The sequence below is a fragment of the Heloderma suspectum genome, chromosome 4, assembly GCF_057233095.1.
Source record: "Heloderma suspectum isolate Gila_16-S chromosome 4, 16-S_ref, whole genome shotgun sequence".
NCBI classification, from domain to species: Eukaryota; Metazoa; Chordata; class Lepidosauria; order Squamata; family Helodermatidae; genus Heloderma; species Heloderma suspectum.
The window spans coordinates 283,908,568-283,928,835 of NC_139461.1; the positions used below are offsets into that span (position 1 = coordinate 283,908,568).

The 20,268-nt window shown below is 44.0% G+C and overlaps 1 protein-coding gene across 2 annotated transcripts in view; it reads right to left on the bottom strand.

The window, feature by feature from the left end:
- The window catches only part of SULF2 (sulfatase 2), a 475,361-nt gene that overhangs the window by 15,537 nt on the left and 439,556 nt on the right, over positions 1-20,268 (bottom strand). For both annotated transcript variants that reach the window (XM_084854074.1, XM_084854073.1), the window contains 4 exons: positions 14,001-14,250; positions 10,423-10,519; positions 5,880-5,974; positions 3,702-3,761 (listed from right to left, as the gene is read on the bottom strand). In XM_084854074.1, the coding sequence (XP_084710200.1) occupies positions 3,702-3,761; positions 5,880-5,974; positions 10,423-10,519; positions 14,001-14,250 (502 nt within the window). The remainder of the gene's footprint in view (positions 1-3,701; positions 3,762-5,879; positions 5,975-10,422; positions 10,520-14,000; positions 14,251-20,268) is intronic.

A 20,268-nucleotide genomic window follows, 5' to 3' on the forward strand; every position in this document is an offset into this window, starting at 1 on the left:
AGGCTTTTGAGAGGCACTCTGCACATGGACTGGAACTGTGGATTGTTAAAGACATGCCATGGCAAGTACTGTGAGGCGTTTCATAGACTTGAATTCTTGTCGCTGTGGATTGTGAGTCTGTGTGTTTGTTGTCAGCTCAGTGTACAGCAGGCCGAGTTTGATTGATGGCTTTTGGACTTCCCTATGCCAGAACTCATATAGCGTGGAGTTGCCGATGTGAAAGCGGTGGCCAAGGACTCTTTGCATGTGTGAGTATGCCCTTCCCTTGATCTTGATGGGCCCTGACCATGTAACCTGGAGGAGTATGATTGCTAGATCTGCTCCATCATGCCTTACCATGCAAGAGGTGTTTTCCAGTCATGGTGTTAGATTTTAATGAAAGTTTGTTGTGTGCATTTTATGATTTCTCAAATACTACACGATATTTGCAAATGTCTTTACTGTCAGTTACAACTTCGAATTTTATTTATTTTATTTATTACATTTATATCCCGCCTTTTTTCCTCAAGGAACTCAAGGTGGCGTACATAATCCTCCTCCTCCTCCATTTTATCCTCACAACAACAACCCTGTGAGGTAGGTTGGGCTGAGAGTATGTGACTGGCCTAAAGTCACCCAGTGAGCTTCCATGGCTGAGTGGGGACTAGAACCTGGATCTCCCGACTCCCAGTCCAGCACTCTATGGTTTGATGTTAGTGCCACCTAGGACAGAGCCTTCAGAGTTAACATGCAGAAGGCAAACAAATCCATGAGGATCAGGGAGGGGTTTGAGCAATTACACGATGGGATAGGATGACTTACCCCCACCACGGCCATTAGTCTGTTGGGAACAAGTGAGACACAACAGAGTGGCACCATGCTTTCAACGACAAGTGGAGTTCAGTAGGGGGTGCCAGACCATACATGCACGCCCAGGTGACAATGCCCAAGGGTGGGTGTGCACAAATTGGAAAGAGCACTGGAATTGGAATTAACTGGGCTGCTCCTAATGGTAGTTATTGGATCTGAAGAGAAAAAGTGTGGCTGTGGCTGCCCCCAGGGTGGATTGGAAGATGCTCCCTGGGACTGCTGTGGGGTCCCTATAAGCTTGTAAATACCTTGAAGAGCACTGCAGTAAGTAACTGCAGGGGTTGCAAGGTGAGATGGCAACGAGACATCTTCAGTTTGGCTGATTATGCCTGGCGCTTATTACCTGAGGGTAGAGTAGCCACAATAATGTGCAAAGTGAATATTTTTGGAAGGGCAATGGAAACAGTATTGAACAACACTGCTGAGGCACTAGAAGCCATCGAGATAGAAATGACAAGCATGAGAACTGCTGTTTTGCAGAACCGCCTGGCCTTAGGTATGATTACAGCAGCCCAGGATGGTATTTGTGCCATGTTGCATCAGGAATGCCATGTGTACATTCCTGACAAGCAGAGTGTGATAAATCACAGTGTAAAGGCTTTGTATGTGCAAAGTGAGAAAATACATCACCTAGAAGAGGATTCTCTCTTCAGACCGATTTCAAAGAATCGGGGGGGCGCGGTGGAAGCAAGTAGTTGCTGTAACCATGACTATCATAAGTAGTTTTATAGCTTTGTGTGCTTGCTCATATGGCTGTCATATTTTAAAATATACAGTAAAGTAGATGTCAACCGCCTGGTGATCAAATGGCAGGGCAAAGAAGATCTGGCCCTCTGGTTAAAAAGAGATTGTGACGTGCAGACTGGTATCGTCCTTTGATCATCTGGGGGTGGAATGTATTGGCCCCAGGCCTGTAACCCAGTCACCTGTAGTGCTAGAGGGGCCTAGAGATCCATAATGCTTTGCTTAGGTTCATTATTGGTGCAATTTCCTTGCTAGTGGTGTTACATGAGCTTGTTATAGTGGGCCTCTTGAGCATGTGAGATGAGTCAAAGGTCGATAGTGCAGCCTCAGCACATTCCATGCTAATCTTATTGGTATCTTATCAGGGCCTACGATGTGCCTGAGAAGTGAGGCTATGTTTATGCTGAGCTACAGGTGGCTGTGCTGGGAAAATTCTGATTGTTTTCCTTCTGAACAAGCACTATTGGTCTATGCTGGGTTGTTGTTGTTCAGTCGTTCAGTCGTGTCCGACTCTTCGTGACCCCATGGACCATAGCACGCCAGGTCTTCCTGTCCTGCGCTCTCTCCCGGAGTGTGCTCAAGTCCATATTCATTGCATCAGTGATGCTATCTAGCCATCTCATCCTCTGCCGTCTCCTTCTCCTTTTGCCTTCAGTCTTTCCCAGCATCAGGGTCTTTTCCAGAGAGTTTTCTCTTCGCATTAGGTGGCCAAAATATTGGAGCTTCAGCTTCAGTATCTGTCCTTCCAATGAGCACTCAGGGTTGATTTCCTTTAGGATTGACTGATTATTGTTCTTTACAGCATCGGATTTTCTTTTCACCACCAGACACATCCACAGCTGAGTGTCCTTTCGGCTTTGGCCCAGCCGCTTCACTCTTTCTGGCGCTACTTGGAAATACCCTCTGCTCTTCCCCAGTAGTATATTGGACACCTTCCGACCTGAGGGGCTCATCTTCCGGCGTCATCTCTTTTAGCCTTGTGATACGTTCCATGGGGTTTTCTTGGCAAGAATACTGGAGTGGGTTGTCATTTCCTTCTCCAGTGGACCACATTTTGTCAGAACGCTCTGCCATGACCTGTCTGTCTTGGGTGTCCCTGCATGGCATAGCTTATGGCTTCACTGAGTTACGCGAGCCCCTTCGCCACAACAAGGCAGTGATCCATGAAGGGGCTATGCTGGGAATGAACGCTAATTAATGCTTGCTGCTGTCATGCTGCCTCACTGCTAACATGTATGGTATAAAACCCATTTTACCCCATGGCTCTGGGTTCAGAGAAGCTGTCTGATCCAACCATTGGGTACGCCTGTGTGCTGACTGTACTCAGTAAAGTACTCCTTGTAAGTAAACCTGGATCTGATTTATCACTATCTTGGCACGTCTAAATTAAGAGGCCTACTGCAGGGGCAATACACAAGCCAAACAAAATTACATTCACATCAGTCTTTAGGAGAACTTTTGCTTTTTGAAACCTCAGTGACTCCTTCTGATGGAGCATTGGAGCTATGTTATTACACTTTATGCAAAATGAGGTCATACAAAGGTGGAGATTAAAGTGGTAGCCCACAATTCTGACTGGAGGTTATCATTGTTTTTAAATGCTTCCCGTGAAAGAAACAACACAAACAGTCCCTGTATGTAGTACATTAAGGAGAAAGGCTTAGCATAACTGTCTCCATGCTGTGCTGCAGTATGACACACACAGGTGTGTTCTGGGTTTTTTTTTCATCACAGGTGCATTCAACAATAAACTTTTCCTGTTCGCTGAGGTGGCACAGTCCAGAATTCTATCAACAGTCTACCACTGCATTCTGCACAACGGGCACACCTTCTCTCCAGGTCTGATCCAAGTTATGGATTGTTTTCGCTGAAGCAGCACAACCAGTAACTCTGTAATCCCAAATGTGTGAAGGGTATGTGGAGCACACCCATCTATAGGATCCTGTACCAGTTGGAAACTATGGCCCAACAGATGTGCATCAGCATATTACATTTGTATTATTTCCTTATGTGTCTGGTTAGATTTTGGTTTTCTAAGACTGTTGCAGAAGTTAATTTAGAAGCATTTCACATTTATTTCCACTTTGGGGATGCCTGTTTGCACTTACTTGAAAGGATGGAGACCAGATCCTTTGTGCCTCAGTTTGCCTTTGTGTTTACTATGGAAGCTGTAAAACAAACATCCCAGTTGTACAATTAGCTGTCAGACAATCCTTTCTTCATTTATCTTTCTGTACCCCCCTGTCTCCCAAAGCGAAAGGCAGCTTATGAAACTGACAAAAAAAAATTAAATATATACAATAAACACAAACGTCCAATAAAAACAAAAGAATGGAGTTAAACTAGTGGCAAGAGGGGGAAAAATAACACAATATATGCCACACAATCCCCCTCCCCCAAAACCAATCTAAAGATGGTTGTACTTTCTCCCCGGCTCGGTTGCTGTGTACAATGTAGTACTCTAAAAGTATTATTGGACCAGTGGCCCTCTCTAACCCCCTTTTTACTCTCTAGAATTTCTGGCGTTCACTTCCACATAAGAAAGAGAGAAAAATAAAACAAGCACTACAGAAATGAGAGTGCATGCAGCTACTCCAGGGGTGTTCTCACAAACAGCAGACAAGGAAGCAACCCTGTTTCTAGCTTGTACCACTTCAGACTCCAGGTAAGGGCTCCTTGCAGTTCCCTCTCAGAAGAAAAATACTAGCATGTCAGGGAAAAGGGCATTATAGTTTTCTATGGGCAGGTTTTTGTTGTTGTTTGGCTTGCTTTGTTATGGAGGAGGGGCATTCAGTCATGTGAATCTCAGCTGCAGTCTAAATTCATACAGTCCAAACACTGTTTGACCATCTTACTTGCTACTTGTGGCAACTGGGCCCATGCCTGTAACATGTTGTAAAGGAGGCAGCAGCCTCTCGTCTCCTGCTCAGGTGAGAAGCAGCACCTCACCTGCTGTGCTTGCTCAGCCAATATTGTGGATGCTTTCAGTTGGATGCTTTTAGTTGTGAAGCAGCATTGGCTAGGCCTGAAAGGAGTGAGAGAGACTGGTCCTCTGCTTCTTCTCTTGCCAGCAGGTGCTGCTCCCATCAGGAACTAGATCAGCCCAGAGGGTTCCTACATCACTGCAGAGGCCTCGAGGACAATCTCCTATCTTGTGATGAAAGAGCTATTGATTGTCAAATCAGAAGCACGTCATGATCTATTTTTGAACGCTATCGCTGTGATCTCCTATTTCCTGACGAGAGGGGTGCCTGCTGGCAAAGGAAGCAACAAAGAGCAAATCTTTTAGCCCAGCTTTCATCAGTTTAGGAGAGAGAGTTGGAAAGTGGGCAATGAGTGACTAATTGTTATTCATGTTATATAGAAAGGATGCAAAAGGTCCCAGGTTCAATCCCTGACATCTGCTAGGAAAACTCCTGCCTGAAAGCCACTGCCAGTCAGTGTTGGCAATACTGAGCTCAATGGTCCAATAGTCTGATTCTGTATAAAGCAGCTTCCCATGTCCTATCAACTTGGCTATTCCTGTTCTAAACCAAATCTATACAAATTAAGTAGGCAAACAATGGCTTTCAACTTAATTGTAACCTTACCTGTATATAGAAGGGCTTTGCCACATGTATACCACCCTCTTTCACCCTCAGCGTGCATTGTAAGCCATACAGAGTTACAAGAGCTACTGAAGTATACTAGGCAGCCTTGCATACTATGATTTGGAAATATAAGGGAAGCAGACAGATACTATTGCAATGAATGTCCTGATGCATATAAATTTCTAACCTAATTCTTGGTTAGAAGTTATAAATTCTTTGTTCAAGCAAAATAAAATGCCCCAGAATTCTTTCTACAATGTTTTTTTCCCCCCTGTCCTATATCAAACCACTGAAATGCTTTTAAGATTTGAGAAAATTTAAAAAGCACTTTGGTCTGGTTGGTGGGGTTACTAAAACAGAACTCCAAAGCATGCATTTTGGGGAGGTTGTTTCTTAAATAAAACCGTAGGGAATTTTGCAAATGGTTTCTATTAGATATGAATCTGCATCCTTTCTATATAACATGAATAACAATTAGTCAGTCATTTGAGTCCTGTAGCCATTCCCTTATTTGTGGAGGGGGAGGGGGGTGTCACTTATCAAGCCCAGTGCTCAAGATGTGGGTGGAAGCATCTCTTTGCACTGTTACCTATTTTAAGTAACCTCACAGCTTGTGTGCCTCTCCTGCCCAAACTCTTAACCAACCACAAACTGTTCATTAAGGTTTGCTAATCCAAAATAGGCAGAGGGGAATACCTTATCTTGTTACAATCGCATTCCTCTGGTCGCTTCTTCTTTAGATGACCTCTCACCTCTCTCAGGTTTTTAATTTTATTTTGTAGAGTTTCAATCTAACAACAACAACAACAACAACAACAACAATCAAGGATACAGTGTGTTGAGGAGCTGCAAGATGAATTGGTTGGCTTTCTACCATCCCACTTACCCAGCTGATAGCCATTAAATCCCTCTCCCCTTTAGCTCTTCATACCTACCACCCAATTTAGTCTCTTGTTGCACTTCAATCCATTTTTTGAAGAGCAGGGGAGTTAAGCTGTTGCACCAAATTTGTGCTCTTGCCAGAAGCCAAGCTTGATGGTGTAAATTTGGAACTTTGAAGAAGCAAGAGCAACTTCTAGCTAGAAGTATACCTTGACTTCTGGAGGAAGATAATCTTGTTGCCATCACTGCATTGAGGATGGAAAAGCTTCATTTCTATTATTTCTATTAGATTTCTACATTCCCAGAAGGATGCATTATGGTGAGCAATAAGATACAGCAAAAGCAGAGCAACTCACTCTACTGCTTACAAATAACTTGTTGAGAACTTGGGCTGATCAAGGGCTTACTGTCATATTCTTTTCTTTTTTAAGAAACAGGTGGCCGTATCTTAATATACTGCACCAAATCATACCTATCTCTAAAGTTGTAATGAGAGATGTGTTTTGCCTCTTGTTCCAGACTGGTAGATCCATCACGTTGTCGGGCTAGGAAAAGCTTGAGACCTCATAGAGCTAGGCAGAATGGATAACACTGGGCTAAAAGAAACTATTGGTCTGAATACATATACAAAGGTTGTGTTTGAGGGGCAGAGAGAAAGACCAGGAAAAGAATAGGACATTTTCCCATGTTTTTCCCTAAGGCCTATTATGGGAAAACTGGAAACTGAAAAACAAAACAAAAACCAAGGCATATTTTCTCAGAATGATCAGTGACATTTGTGCTAATTACATTGATAGAGATACTCACTGAAGTGGACTATAGTCCTCAAAACCTTATGTGCCAATAAATGTGTTAGTCTTTAAGGTGCCACAAGACACAAGACTCTGATGCCTAACACAAGAATATATCTGTGGCTCCATCTCTAACTTTCTGCATATCTGTAATTATTGTTTGATTATTGAATGGGCACGAGGGAGAGGGCTGGCTTGTGCAGGGTGCCCATAGGGCTTAAGACAGCTCTGTTTCTCCCCTCCCTGCTTTGCAGTCCACAAAGAGAATGCACCAGGAAGTTACTTGAGATGTGGAGACCAAGTGAATATAGCTGGATGAATATTATGGAGGTGTACACAGACCTCCCCCGGACCACTGCTTGCACACATGTTCAGCCTGAGGGATGAAGAGGGAGAAACAGGGCACTGCTGAGCCTACAAGGAGGCCTCAAGGAAAGGATCATGGCTTTCATATTTTATACTTCTGTATTTTGTAGATGCTCCCAATTTTATGTACTAACTAAGGGCATGTTCACTCAGTGCAGGGCCCACTGGGATTTTATGATGGGCTCATATATTCCCTTTGCCCCCAGCTCACTGTGCAACTGAGGACATTGGGTTACATCCAACAGCACCCTTTTGTTTGCAGAATGACTTTTGATCAAGGAGAGGCCTCTGCTAACAGAAGAGAGGAAGGATTTTTGCTGATTCCCACTCTGCCCTCTAGCTTCCTCCACCCCCAAAAATCTGCTCCAGAGAGTTGCGGGGCCCTCTGGAACAGTGTGGGATGTGCCAAAGAGAAGGGAGAATCAGTGAAAATCTCTCCCCACTGCTCCCCTCCCCATTTAGTGGAGGCTGCTGGCTCAAAAACCTTTCCATTAATGCACCATAAGATGAAAGTCGTTTTTCCATATCACTGTCCCTTCCACTACTCACAAAACAGTGAGAAAAGACACGATGATTGTAGAGCAGTTTTGCAGCAGTTTCCACTTGACAACTAGAATTGCCCTTAGGAAGTGGGAAGGAGGGAGCTGCTGATGTCTACAAGATCCTGCTTTTGGGTGGCATAATCTTCTGCAGCCTCCAACTTGGAGATCCCTATACAGTCCATGAGCAGAAGGCAGGAGAAAATGCTGCCAATTCTGTCCATCCACATTCACTGTATTTGCTTAAAAAGAGGGCAGAACAAGAATCACAGTGAAGAGGCTAAGCTACATATTATGACCTGGGGCCATAATATCCACGAGTGATTTACTCCAGGCTGGCAGCATTTGGAGCTCATTAGGGATACATGAGGTCGTGGCCATCCCGCAGCCACCCTGGAGCTTATCTCAGAAAAACCGGTTCTTCTGAGACTACTTTTAGTCTGATTGTTTTCCTCAATTTGGCTTGTCTGCGCTTCTGTTGTGATGTACACCACCCTCTGTATTTACTACGGCATGATAGCCTTACCCAGGGGTGTGTCTTTCACCTGGCCGTGACCTCACTGACCCTGGTCAAGGGGTGTTTCCCCAATGTTTTCCCTGCCTGTGTTTCCCCGATGTTTCCACCATTTCACAGCTGGCTGCCAGACTTCTGAGCTACCCCATGGCATTTACTTCACCTTGCCTACAACTTAACTCTGGTGGCCATCCTGCAAAGTATAGGAGTGCTCTGGGCAGCCTTTAACTTTTTTTTTTAAGTAAAGCATTAAACCGAAATAGCGCTTTTGTCCGCAATACCTACACCCTCATAGAATCATAGAATAGTAGGGTTGGAAGGGACCTACAAGGCCATCGAGTCCAATCCCCGCTCAGTGCAGGAATCCAAGTCAGAGCATCCCCAACAGATGGCTGTCCAGCCTCGTCTTGAACGCCTCCAGCGTGGGAGAGCCCACCACCTCCCTAGGTCATTGGTTCCATTGTCGTATTGCTCTAATAGATAATATTATAGATATCTATTATCTATAATATTAATAATAGATATCTATTATATATTAGATAGGGGATATCTATATCCCCTAGCTAATAGATAGGGCATATAGATATTGTCCCACAATATCTATATACCCTATCACACTATTGTGCAATAGTGAGACAGGGGGTATAGAAATAGCTGGCAAATGCAAGATAGTGAGATGGGGGTATAGGGTGATTTTTTCCATCTCATTATGCCTCTATCACGCAATTGCTCTATCACGCTCTGTGCAATTGTGTGATAGGGGGTGTAGGTGTTGCTGGACAAATGCATGCTAGTGACAAAGTGAGATGGCACTTTTAGAAGGGAAGAAAAAAAAGAAATTGGCAGAATCGGGCATAGCTTGGGGAAGCAGGGGTTTCCCCAAAAGTAACTCCCATTGTAGTCAATGAGGTTTGTTCCCTAAATATCCATGCTGCATGTCTTTACTGTTTGCTTTATTGAAAGAAAGTAATTAATGGGGGGGCGGGGAAGAGAGATAAAGAGATTGTTTTTTGGCAAGACCATTTCATGGGAGGATTTTATGGAGTAGCAAAGGATCTGCAGCTGTGTTTCCTTACTGTTTGTTTTGTTGGTGTAAGGAAGTAATTAGTGCTAAGCTTCGATCCATCACATTATGGAAGTATCAGTGGAAGGAGCAAGGAGAGCATGGATGTGCGGGGGGGGGGGGCTCCCTTATTGGTTGAGCAGCCTCCACCAGTCTGATGATGCTTACTCCAATCCCCCTACCCTACCCAAAATTTGTTCTGTGACCAACTTATACGGGTGTGCTGCACTCGCTTGTGGAGCCCTGTGCAAACCAAAGCAGATTCCTTCAAAAAATCAGGGTAATCCTCCATTCACTTCTCCTTCCATTGTTGTGGATAAACCCTCTTGGTCTCATTCTGCCAAACATCTCAAAAGAGCTGCAGTCTCCACTGCCTTTACTCATTTTATAGCTGACCTGGATGCACTCAAAAGTTGACACATGTCTGTTTACTGTTTCATCTTGCTACCCCTAATTTTATTGATAGATTGATTTAAAATAATTTTTAGGCCGCCTTTAGGTCTCAAGGCGACATATGCGATAAAACCAATACTGAGTGAATGCAATAAACATCTATAAATACATATTCAATGAAATTTTGGTAATACCTGTATAAAAAGCAGATATTACAAAAAAAAATCAATAAAGAAATTACCGATAAAACTAGTAGCACTATGGGAAGGCCAGCAAAAACAGGTGGGGCCTGACACATCCCTGATGGAAGCTAATTCCAGAGGTGTGTGAGGCCACCACTGAGAAGGCCTGCTCCCTTGTACTCACCAGCCTAGCTGCCCTTTGCAGTGGGCAAATGAGAAGGGCCTCTGCTGAATGTGGGCAAGCTGGTACGGGAGAAGGTGGTCCTTCAAATAACTTGGGTCCAATCCATTTAAGGCTTTAAAGGTTAAATTTAGCTCTTTAATCACTCTGTAACCATTTATTAGGCAGAACAAAGAGCACACACAGTTTAGAATAGATAGTTTATCTGAGGTTGGAGCCTCCTTGCTCACAAAATGAGCCTACTCAAGATGCTCTGGCATTTGGTTACAACATTCAAGTAGTGTTTCCCATGGATGCCAGTCTATGTGCACCTATCAGAACCACTAACCTCATGGTCTATATGAAGCTTATGGTCCTTCCAAGCTTGCAGTGACTTGTACAGGTCTGTGTCACACTGAACAGTATCATTCTCCAAGATGTAGCATCTGTGCAAAAAAGAAAGAGGTCACCAGATTGCCTGAAAGAGCAAGTGGTACAAATGGCCGATTCCAACAACACATTTACTCTACAAGAAAACATTGCATTCATGATCCACAGTAGGACAACACCTTTACAAGGACCAACCAGAATGCCACAAAAGTGTGCAAGCTGTTGCATTCTCCCAAACTCTTAATCAGGCATAGGGACAGGCAACCTAATACTTTCCAGATGTTTTGGACTACAACTCCCAGAAGCCCCAGCCAGCATGCCAATCATTAGACATTGTGAGAGTTGTGATCCAAGACACATGGAGGGCACCAGGTTGCCTACCTGTGGGCTGAGTGGTACAAAAAGTTGGGGATAGATGAAGAAATAGACCACTTTGGTTGGTCCTAATAAAGGTATTAGTCAGCTGAGGATTTTTTTAAAAAAATATTATTAAGTTCATGAGGATCCTTTATGCAGTAGTATAACTGGTGGGTGAGGACAAAGAGAGATACTTGCCCTAGTTCAATCTGGGCAAGAGTGCAGAACGGGCCCTGAAGGCCAAGTAATATACTGACCATTGTTAAGAATTGAGGTGCATCATGTTTTGAGAGGCATCCCATTCTACTTTCCATTCTCTTCCCCAACATTTATGTCGTTATTTAGTATGTTTATTTATTACATTTCTATTCCGCCCAACAGATGTTGGAGTTAAGCAAGCCTTTAAACTTGAAATATTTGGTTAATAGTCAGTCCTGAACGTGCATACCAACTTTCATTATGGGATTTCAGTGCTCAAGAGATTGCACTCACACTGCTTAGTATTTTATATTCTCCAGCCTTCTTGAAAACAGATGCCGGAGTCAAACTGGGGCTCATCCTGGAAAGGCAGAGTGTGCTCCTGAACAGTCAGCCTGAAGATAACTAAGTTCAGTTCGCTATTTTGCATATAGCTCTTGCCTTTCAAAATGGGCATGGGAGTCAAGCTGTTATTCAGATTTATTTATTAACAGTATTTATTAATTGCTGCTCTGCCTACCAGGGCTCTCAAAAGGACATCCAAAACCCAGGCCTTAAAAAAAGCAAAAGGCCTGGAGAAACAGTTGAGTTTTCACTGCCAGTCTAAAACCCAGTAGGGACTGAGCAACCAGACAGTCCTGGAGCAAGATCTCCCACTCCAAAGGTAAGAGCACATGGGCCACCATGTTGTGCCCCCCTCAGCCTGTTCTCCTTCCCTTTACTCCATCATGCCCCCTACCCCCTTCTTCTTCCCTTTTTATCACATCCTGCCTCTCCCACCTCTTTCCCGCCTGCATCATGTCCCCACTGCCTTCCCTCTCCCATGTCACACTCCCATCCCCTTATTCTTACTGGCACTGCATCACACCTGCTTCCTGCATTGCACCCCCCATACCTTCCTCTTACCATGTCACTCCCCCTGCCCTTACCACTGAGCCATGCAGCCAGAGCAAGTGGCCAACACAGCTCTTCAGAAAGCCCACCAGGCCAAAGTGCCTGACTCTGAAGAGGTCCTTCCTCACAGCCAGGCATGGGAGGGGTGGCCCAGGAGATCTCCTGGGACACTCCTCCCATGCCTAGCTCTGAGGAAGGATCTCCAGCAGAGCCAGGCATTTCAGCTTGGCCAGCTTTCTGAACAGCCACACTGTTCAGCCAACATGGCTCTCTAGAAGGTGGCTGCTCCAGAGAGCCCTACCAGATGCTCTCTTGCCATGGCAAATGTCACAGCAGGAAAGCAGCTGGCAGGGCTCTCTAGAGAGCCTGCGGGAGGCAGTAGGGATGGTGTGACGGCAGCACAAAACTCCATTCTGCTGCCTGAGGTGGGGGCTTCACCCCGTCTCATGAATGGGCCAGCCTTACAATCTAACCTTGGGAGGGAGTTCTATAGTTAGGTTGATGCTACAGAAAATGACCTGCCTCATGTACTCACTAACCTAACCTCTCTTGGTGGTGAAATACTGGGCCTCAGATGAATATTTCAAAGTACATGCAGGTTCATATGGGAAACTGTTTTCAACCCTCGATGTCACAAAGTTCAGTAGAGTTATTGCTTTACAACAGGGATGGGCAACTTAGGGATGTCTGGGGGCCATTTTCACTCCCCCTCCCCTTGCAGGCTGCAGGCTGCCAGGCAACTTGAAAAGTGACTTTTTAAAAATGGGTTTATTTGGTTTTTGAAAAAAAGAAAGGGGGAAAGGTGTCCAGAGCCCTAAAAGGATCGTCTAGCTTGCAAACAAGCTATATTTGATGTTTTGATGTTCCGTAGCGCTCTGGATGTCACTTTCTAACCTTATTTGGGGGTGTGACAGTGGGTGTGTGTGACATGGACTGTACTAGGGGTGGTGAGGACCACAGGGAAGCCACGGCTGCATGTCACCCACCACAGCTTTACAAACTGTCGAACAGAATGCTGAGCTGGTTAACTGAGCCAAAGGCCTCATCACTAATGTTAATAATGGGCTAATATGGTTAGATTTTACGTGATAACTTCTTTTCAGTGTAGAATAATAAAGAATGTTTTCAAGATGGGAGACGAAAAGCCAGATACCAGTTTGTTCCAAGCTTAATGAGGGAAGCTTGCCAGGCAGAGTGGAACTGTTGGAGCTTCCACTGACCCTGTGCCTGCAGAGTCAACTATGGCCACTGAATACTGTTGGTGGGGAGGAGATAATGGGAGTTCTGAAACTCTAGACAATAGCAAGTAGTAGATATTTTGCAGAATAGCTTTTGAGCAGGAGCAAACGATTGGTATAATAGGAGCTGAACGTTGGCACTGGGATCCTTAAATGTCCACAGCTATTGTTAACTTGTCACTGGAGGGTGGGATGGAGGTACAGGTTGTGGAATCTGGAGTGTGTCCTGGGCACAGAGAATGCCTGGTTCCTTGGAGTCCCAAAGCTCCATAAAGCTAACTCACTGATGCAAAACTGAGAGCTGGTGTGGTGTAACGTTTAGAGTGTTGTACTAGAACCCCTGGAGACCTGGGTTCAAATCCCCACTCAACCATGAAGCTCACTGGGGTGACCTTCAACCAGTCACTATCTTAACCTAACCTACTCACAGGGTTGTTGTGAGGATAAAATGGAGGTAGGGAGAACCATGTATGTTGCCTTGAGCACCTTGGGGGAAAGATGGGATATAAATGTAAACAATAAAGAAATAAACAAGGGTTGAAGAAGAAGCACTGCTTAGAGCTATAAGAGATGAACAAGGAGTTTAGAGTTTATATGGCTTCTATCATACCTTTAGGGTGCAATTGTACACATCTTTAGACAGAAAAATCCTACAACTTCCAGCTTTCCCCAGATTGTAGGCTCCTGGGGGTAGGGGCCTATCTTTTCCTTTTGCCACCCTACAGAACATCTTGCCTATTGATGGTGCTACATTAATAATAATAATAGTAGCAGTAGTAGTAGCAGCAGCGGCAGCAGCAGCAGCAGCAGGAGGAATACAACTCCTTAACTAAGCTCCACAAAGACTTACCTGTGTGTCACTTTTATTAAGTTAGGAGCTGGATTCTCTAAAACACTTCCAGTACCACTGTACTCCCCCACATCCTGATCGTTGTCATCTTCTCTTCCTTCAGCACCTTTATCATATTCGTGCTTATCTGTGATATTCCTGGGCAAGACAGGTTGGTAGCCATCCTCCAAGTCCAAGTTATACACCTCTCCATCCAGCTCAACAGACACCGAGCGAATCGAGCGACTCCGGATATAGCTTGCCTTATATTCTGGGGGAAGAGGAAAAGCACAGCTTGCCTTTATTTAACGCATCAGAGATGGGACTGACATACAGGAAGTCATGAGACCCTGCCTGAGATCAGAAATAGGTCAGAGATGGCCAAGTTCATGATTCCCGAAGACAACTTGTAAGCACTGAGCTAGGCCTTCACGCTCAGTTCTTCAGACGGTGGTCTGCTTCTGGAAGCAAGAAACCAGCCCCTATATATGTGGTTGGGCTTTATTGTAAAGTCAGCATCACCATTAGGGGGTTCAAGGCTTTGGAGCATAGGCCCTTGAGGACATCACATACAAAAGCCACATGAGAATGAAGAGTGAGAAAGCCAAATGAGATGAAAGATAGGATCTCAGGTTGGATCCAGACTTAGTCAATGCTTAGAGCAGACCCACTGAAATACATGGAACTTAGGTTAGTCATGACTAACTTGTCCCAATGATTTCTATGGGCCTGTTCTAAGCATGACTAAGTCTGGATCAACCCCCTTTGTTTCTTACAACATTTGACAACAATTTTATTTTCCTTACAGGTAAAACTGTCGGCAAACATTTTACCACGCACCAAATAACGTACTGTTATTCCCAGAAGCCAGATAAAATTACCTTGGGGGCCAGAGCAGGTGCATCAATTGCCCACTGATCCTCTCTGGCTTAGATGCTCTTTCAGATCAGCCTTCTCCAACCTTGTGCCTTCCAGATGTTTTGGACTACAACTCCCAGCATTCCTGGACATTGAACATGCTGACTGCGGCTGATGGGAACTGAAGTCCAAAACATCTCAAGGGCACCAGGCTGGAGAAAGCTGTTTCAGATGGCATGGGTTGTACATGTAGAGTTACTTTGCCCCAATGGTCCATTAGATAATGTGTTGGAATTTGGAAGTCCTGCTTTCGCGATGGAATCATTCTGTGCACTTAGCAAACCCCTGTCTCTCAGCCTCAATGTACCATCTGTACAGTGGGTTCTTGCCCTAAGTGGATTCTTGTGAGAAAGGTGGCAAATAGCTTTCTAAACATTGTGCTATATAAATGATAGGCAGCAGTATGTTCATTGCTTTATGTTTGTAAGATGCCTTGAGAGGATCTTGTGCTATAAGGCAGTCTTAGGAAAACCCTCCCCCCCCCCCGATCTCTTAAATAAACAAATAATAAACAGTAGGAGCAATGACAACAGTCCAAGTTGCAGTGGCTATAAGGGTGTGTGTGTATTTGTTTTTTTAACAGACTGTTCCACTGAAATAATCTTATATTTCTTTCTAATCATTTATGTATAGGCACTAGGTGGCAGTAAAAGCTCAGAATACAGATAGAAAGATATGAAATGACTCCCATTGCCAACTTCATGAGAGCCCCAATGTGTCACAGTAGGATACATTATGTAAGTTGCTGGCAGCTTTTGCTTTCAATTTCCTCAGAAATGGAGTCCTCCTCAACCTTTTCCACAGAGACAGTTCTGAAGGATATCCAAGTTAAGAATATTTTCTCTTTTTTATCTTCTCTAACTGATCTCTCTCAATTTCATCTCCCTTCTACCAAGCAAACAAATCTTAATTTCCTGGCCTTAAATGCCAGTTCCAAGTTCAAAATTCAATACTTGTTTGCTTGCTTTGTCCCACCCTTTCCTGTTGTTAGGCAAGTCATCAGTCTGAGTTAAGCTCTGCATAGTCAGGACTACAAAAGCTTTTACCTCTGGACATGACACCCAAGTCATCTCTGTGGGTTTAATACACTGGGCCACCCTTGCAGGCTCACTTGATCATTGTCTACTTTCATCTTCTCCTCACACCTTGTCATTGGTTGTTGCTGGCAGTGTTGGGGAAAACCCACAGCATAGTGAGACAGGTAAAATTTCATTCGGTCAGTCTTTCCCAACCTGGTGCCCTCCAGATATGTTAGACTACAACTACCATAAACCTCAGCCAGCATTACCAATGACCATACTGGCTGAGAATTATGTGAATTATGTGAGTGGTAGTCCAACATATCTGGAAGGTGCCACTTTGGAGGAGGCTCCAACAGATGTTAAGGCGGGGAGAGAGAGAGAAGCCTGAACTAAGTTTTCAGCAGTGGTCACTGGTTTACAGTAAGATATTTTACTCTCACTAGATGGCTTTAGACAAGCCACTGCTTCTCAGCCTCTGCAATGATGGAATACTAATTCTCTTGCAAGGGCAATTGCAAGGCTTACTGAGATAATGCATGAGAAATGCTACAAATTTATATTTGTAACATTTATCACCGTAATTATTTCAGTCTCTTTCCTACTAACACTGAATCATCGTCTCGTACTTTCAGAAGACTGAGATGATGAGTCCATTGAGGTTTTCACCCAGCTGGTATTCAGGCTTTCCACCTGAGGCTTAGCCAGGTGAATCACACCTCAAGGGGGGAAAATAGGTTCTAATTTATGGAACATTTGACTAAAATGTGGGAACTCCCTTCCTTTTCAATACCAAGAGGAAATTCCAAGGGGTTACACCCAAATAGCTAAAGAAACAAAGAGAAACGTTCTCAGCAAGAATCACCTTCCTTTTGTTGTTGCTCTTACATTTATATTTGCTGATTTCAAAGAGCTAATAACATTTTTCAAATATGTAAATCCTGAACAAAATATTCATTACAAACAACAACAATCAACCACCAGGAAATGGGAGATGTTGGGTTACATGTGTTCCAAAGAACAGACCTTTGTACCAGCAGAACATAGGAGAGGTTATTCAGAAAGAAAGAAAGAAAGAAAGAGAAGCGAAGAGAAGCGAAGAGAAGAGAAACTGATGCCATCATTTTCAACTTTAAGCTGGGATGAGAACCTATATCTAGGCCAGCTGGTGGGCCACAAATTTTAGTATACATACAATACACTTAGGGCGCAATACTATTGAGATAGTCGGCAGCCTCTGTCTTTGGAGGCTGCAGAGTGTACAATGCAGAGTGATCCTTGCCTCCATACTCTGGTCGCCCTGCATTTTTGGCTAGGCAGCCGATTTCAGCAGTCTAGCTGCGGCTTTGGGGAGGGGGAGGGAAGGAGGCTGCGTGGCACATAGGAAGCTGCATAAAGCAGCTTCCACAGGCTCTTCCCCTCGCCGCCTCCAGGACAATCCCCTTTTCCCCATCTCTGTACTCTGTTTCCTAACACGAAGACATAGCCAGTGTGGAGAGAACTGCGCTGGCTATGAGGGAGGCGGTGAGCACTGCTTCTGGGTAGTGCGTTCGGAGCCCTGGCTCTGACCTCAGTTCCCAGAAACCAAAAAATCCTATGGCCCTCTAGATAGTATCTAGTGGCCATATAATTGCTCCCTCCAGTCTCTTAAAAATAAATCTAACACCTTAAGGGGGGGGGGAGGGCATTTTACGACTTAAAGGCAATATATAATTTTCAATTTAAATTTAATTTAAATGAACAGAATAGAATTAGGTTAATTCCATCACAAATCAGTTGTTTGTCAGTAAAGTAGGAAACATATCTGGTATTTCTTGCCTGTGTGATTCGACTGCAATGCAACACCTAGAATAATTACAAAGAAAAATGAGGTAATGTTTTCTAAGAAAACCACAAACCTTGCATCAGGCATAAGCATGCTCAGCATTCAAGTTGCTATTAACTGTTCTTTAAGCTCTCATCATTCACACCTGATTATTACTTTACACCTGCCAAACCAATTATAGACCATAGATAAATGATTGTTCTTTCAGGGAAACTAGAGGGTCTGGAATGAATCCCATAAAGCTACTATATCCACATTTTAACATGTCATTCAAATCCTTAACTGTGGTTAATCTTAACTATGGTTAGCCAGCTTCATAAACTATGGTTTGAAGTTGGCTTGTTTCCATTAACCATAGTTAAGACTAACCACAGTTTGTCTCGGTTTGGGCGACCAAGCAAGCTGCAGGTAGTCAAAAGTGGAAGCAAAAGCTTCCAAATTCCTCTTTGCAGCCACAACGGAGGAGGAGGAAGAAGCGCATGAGAAAGAAGGCTCATTTTTGTAACGGTCTATAATTTAGTATGATGTCCAAATCACCACTATGTCTGCTTCCAAGAACAGTACAAGGGTTTGGGAACAGTACGTTTAACCCTAAATAAAGGATGGCCACCTATACCTATAGATTATGATCAAAGGGCCGTTATTTGATTTTAGGTGCTGTGTGCTTTACTGAGGCATTAATTGCAACTGGGACATAGTAACAATCTTGTCAGGTTGCCTGTTTGTCAGAGAATGTGCTAGTTTCATTTAAGCTTTGGTAATCCCACTCTGGCTGGCAATTCAGTTTAGTCACCTCCATTTTTGACAACATGACAGGCGGGGCTTCTGTATTGATGGAAAAAGCAAACACACCTGGCAGCAGTTATTTGGAGGAGGCCATCTTATACAGATGGGGATTTTCAAACAGGGTTGCCTAAATCCTTCATCTAAGTACAATTTGATGCTGGCCTCTTTCCCCAACAGCCAGTGGGACCAGATGGTCAAAATAAATTCCAGAAACTTAGCACAGAAATAAATATGCTAACTACTTTCACATGCTTTATTAAGGGTGCAATCCTATGCTCCAGTTGGACTACCCCCGCCCCCTCACAGGGCTAACTGACATCCATGGCCCTGTGGGGAAGACGAAAGAGTGAGGGAGCAGGTAAAGGGAACATCAGGGCCTGCTCCAGTTGGACTGCCCCTCCTTTGGGAGATGAAAGGGGGGAACAGGGCCATCCCACCAGCCCTGCTGACAGTCTACCTAATTCTTTTTTCTCCCCTCCCCATTGCCTTTTCCTTGGGTGTTGTGTCTTTTTTAGATTGTAAGCCTGCAGGCAGGGACTGTCTTCTTTGTTCATTGATTGTAAGCCGCTCTGGGAGCCCTTTTTGGCTGAAGAACGGGATAAAAATACAATAAATAAATAAATAGTCCTACAACTCCCAGCATTCCCCAACCAGCCAAGCTGGCTGGGGAATGCTGGGAGTTGTAGGTCTTTTTTCTGTCTAAACATGCATAGGATTATGCCCTTAATGTAAAAAAACAACCACCAATCTACAATTTGCCATTGAGCCATGCTATTATGCTACTTGTACCATGTGCAAAGATGGTTCAACATGGGATGAACAGCAGAAGGGAAGTCAAATTTATATTCTAAACACTGTGCATTTTACTTCTGCTGCATTAGGCAGATTTTAGCACAAAGCCAGTGTTATGCCTCATGTGTGAAAATGTGATGCCATCCTCAGGAATAGCTGTTCCGGGATATAGATCAGTGACAGAGTACACACTTTGCACACAGAAGGGCCCAGGTTCAATCCTTGGCATCTGCAGGTTGGACTGGGATAAACTGAAAACCTGGAGAGCTGCTGCCAGACAGTACAGGTAATAATGATTGACCAACGGTCTGACTTGATATGAGGCAGCTTTCTATGTTCCTAAGGAATGTACTCCAATTGTAGGGGGAGGATCACAATACATTCTATGAGAATCCCTCTGCTCTCTCCATGCCCATTTTAACTCTTCTTCCCCTTTGGTTTTATTTATTTATTTATTTATTACATTTCTATACTGCCCAATAGCCAAAGCTCTCTGGGCGGTTTACAAAGATTAAAAACATTAAAAATATATTATACAGAGATTAAAAGCCATTTACATAAAAAAAACCCACGAACAGACAATATACACAAAAGAACATAAATCTAAACAACTTCAAACAAGTAATCTCAAAGCAACAACCATAACAATAAGCCATTCCAGGATCAATTAAAACTTATCATATGCTGCCAAATGCCTGGGAGAAGAGAAAGGTCTTAACCTGGTGCTGAAAAGATAACAATGTTGGTGCCAGGTGGGCCTCGTTAGGGAGATAATTCCAAAATTTGGGGGCCACCACCGAGAAGGCCATCTCCCTTGTTGCCCTCCTCTGAGCTTCCCTTGGAGTAGGCAGCTGGAGGAGGGCCTTAGATGTTGAGTGCAGTGTAAGGGTAGATTCGTGTTGGGAGAGGCACTCCATCAGGTATTGTGGTCCCAAGCTGTTGTAAGGCT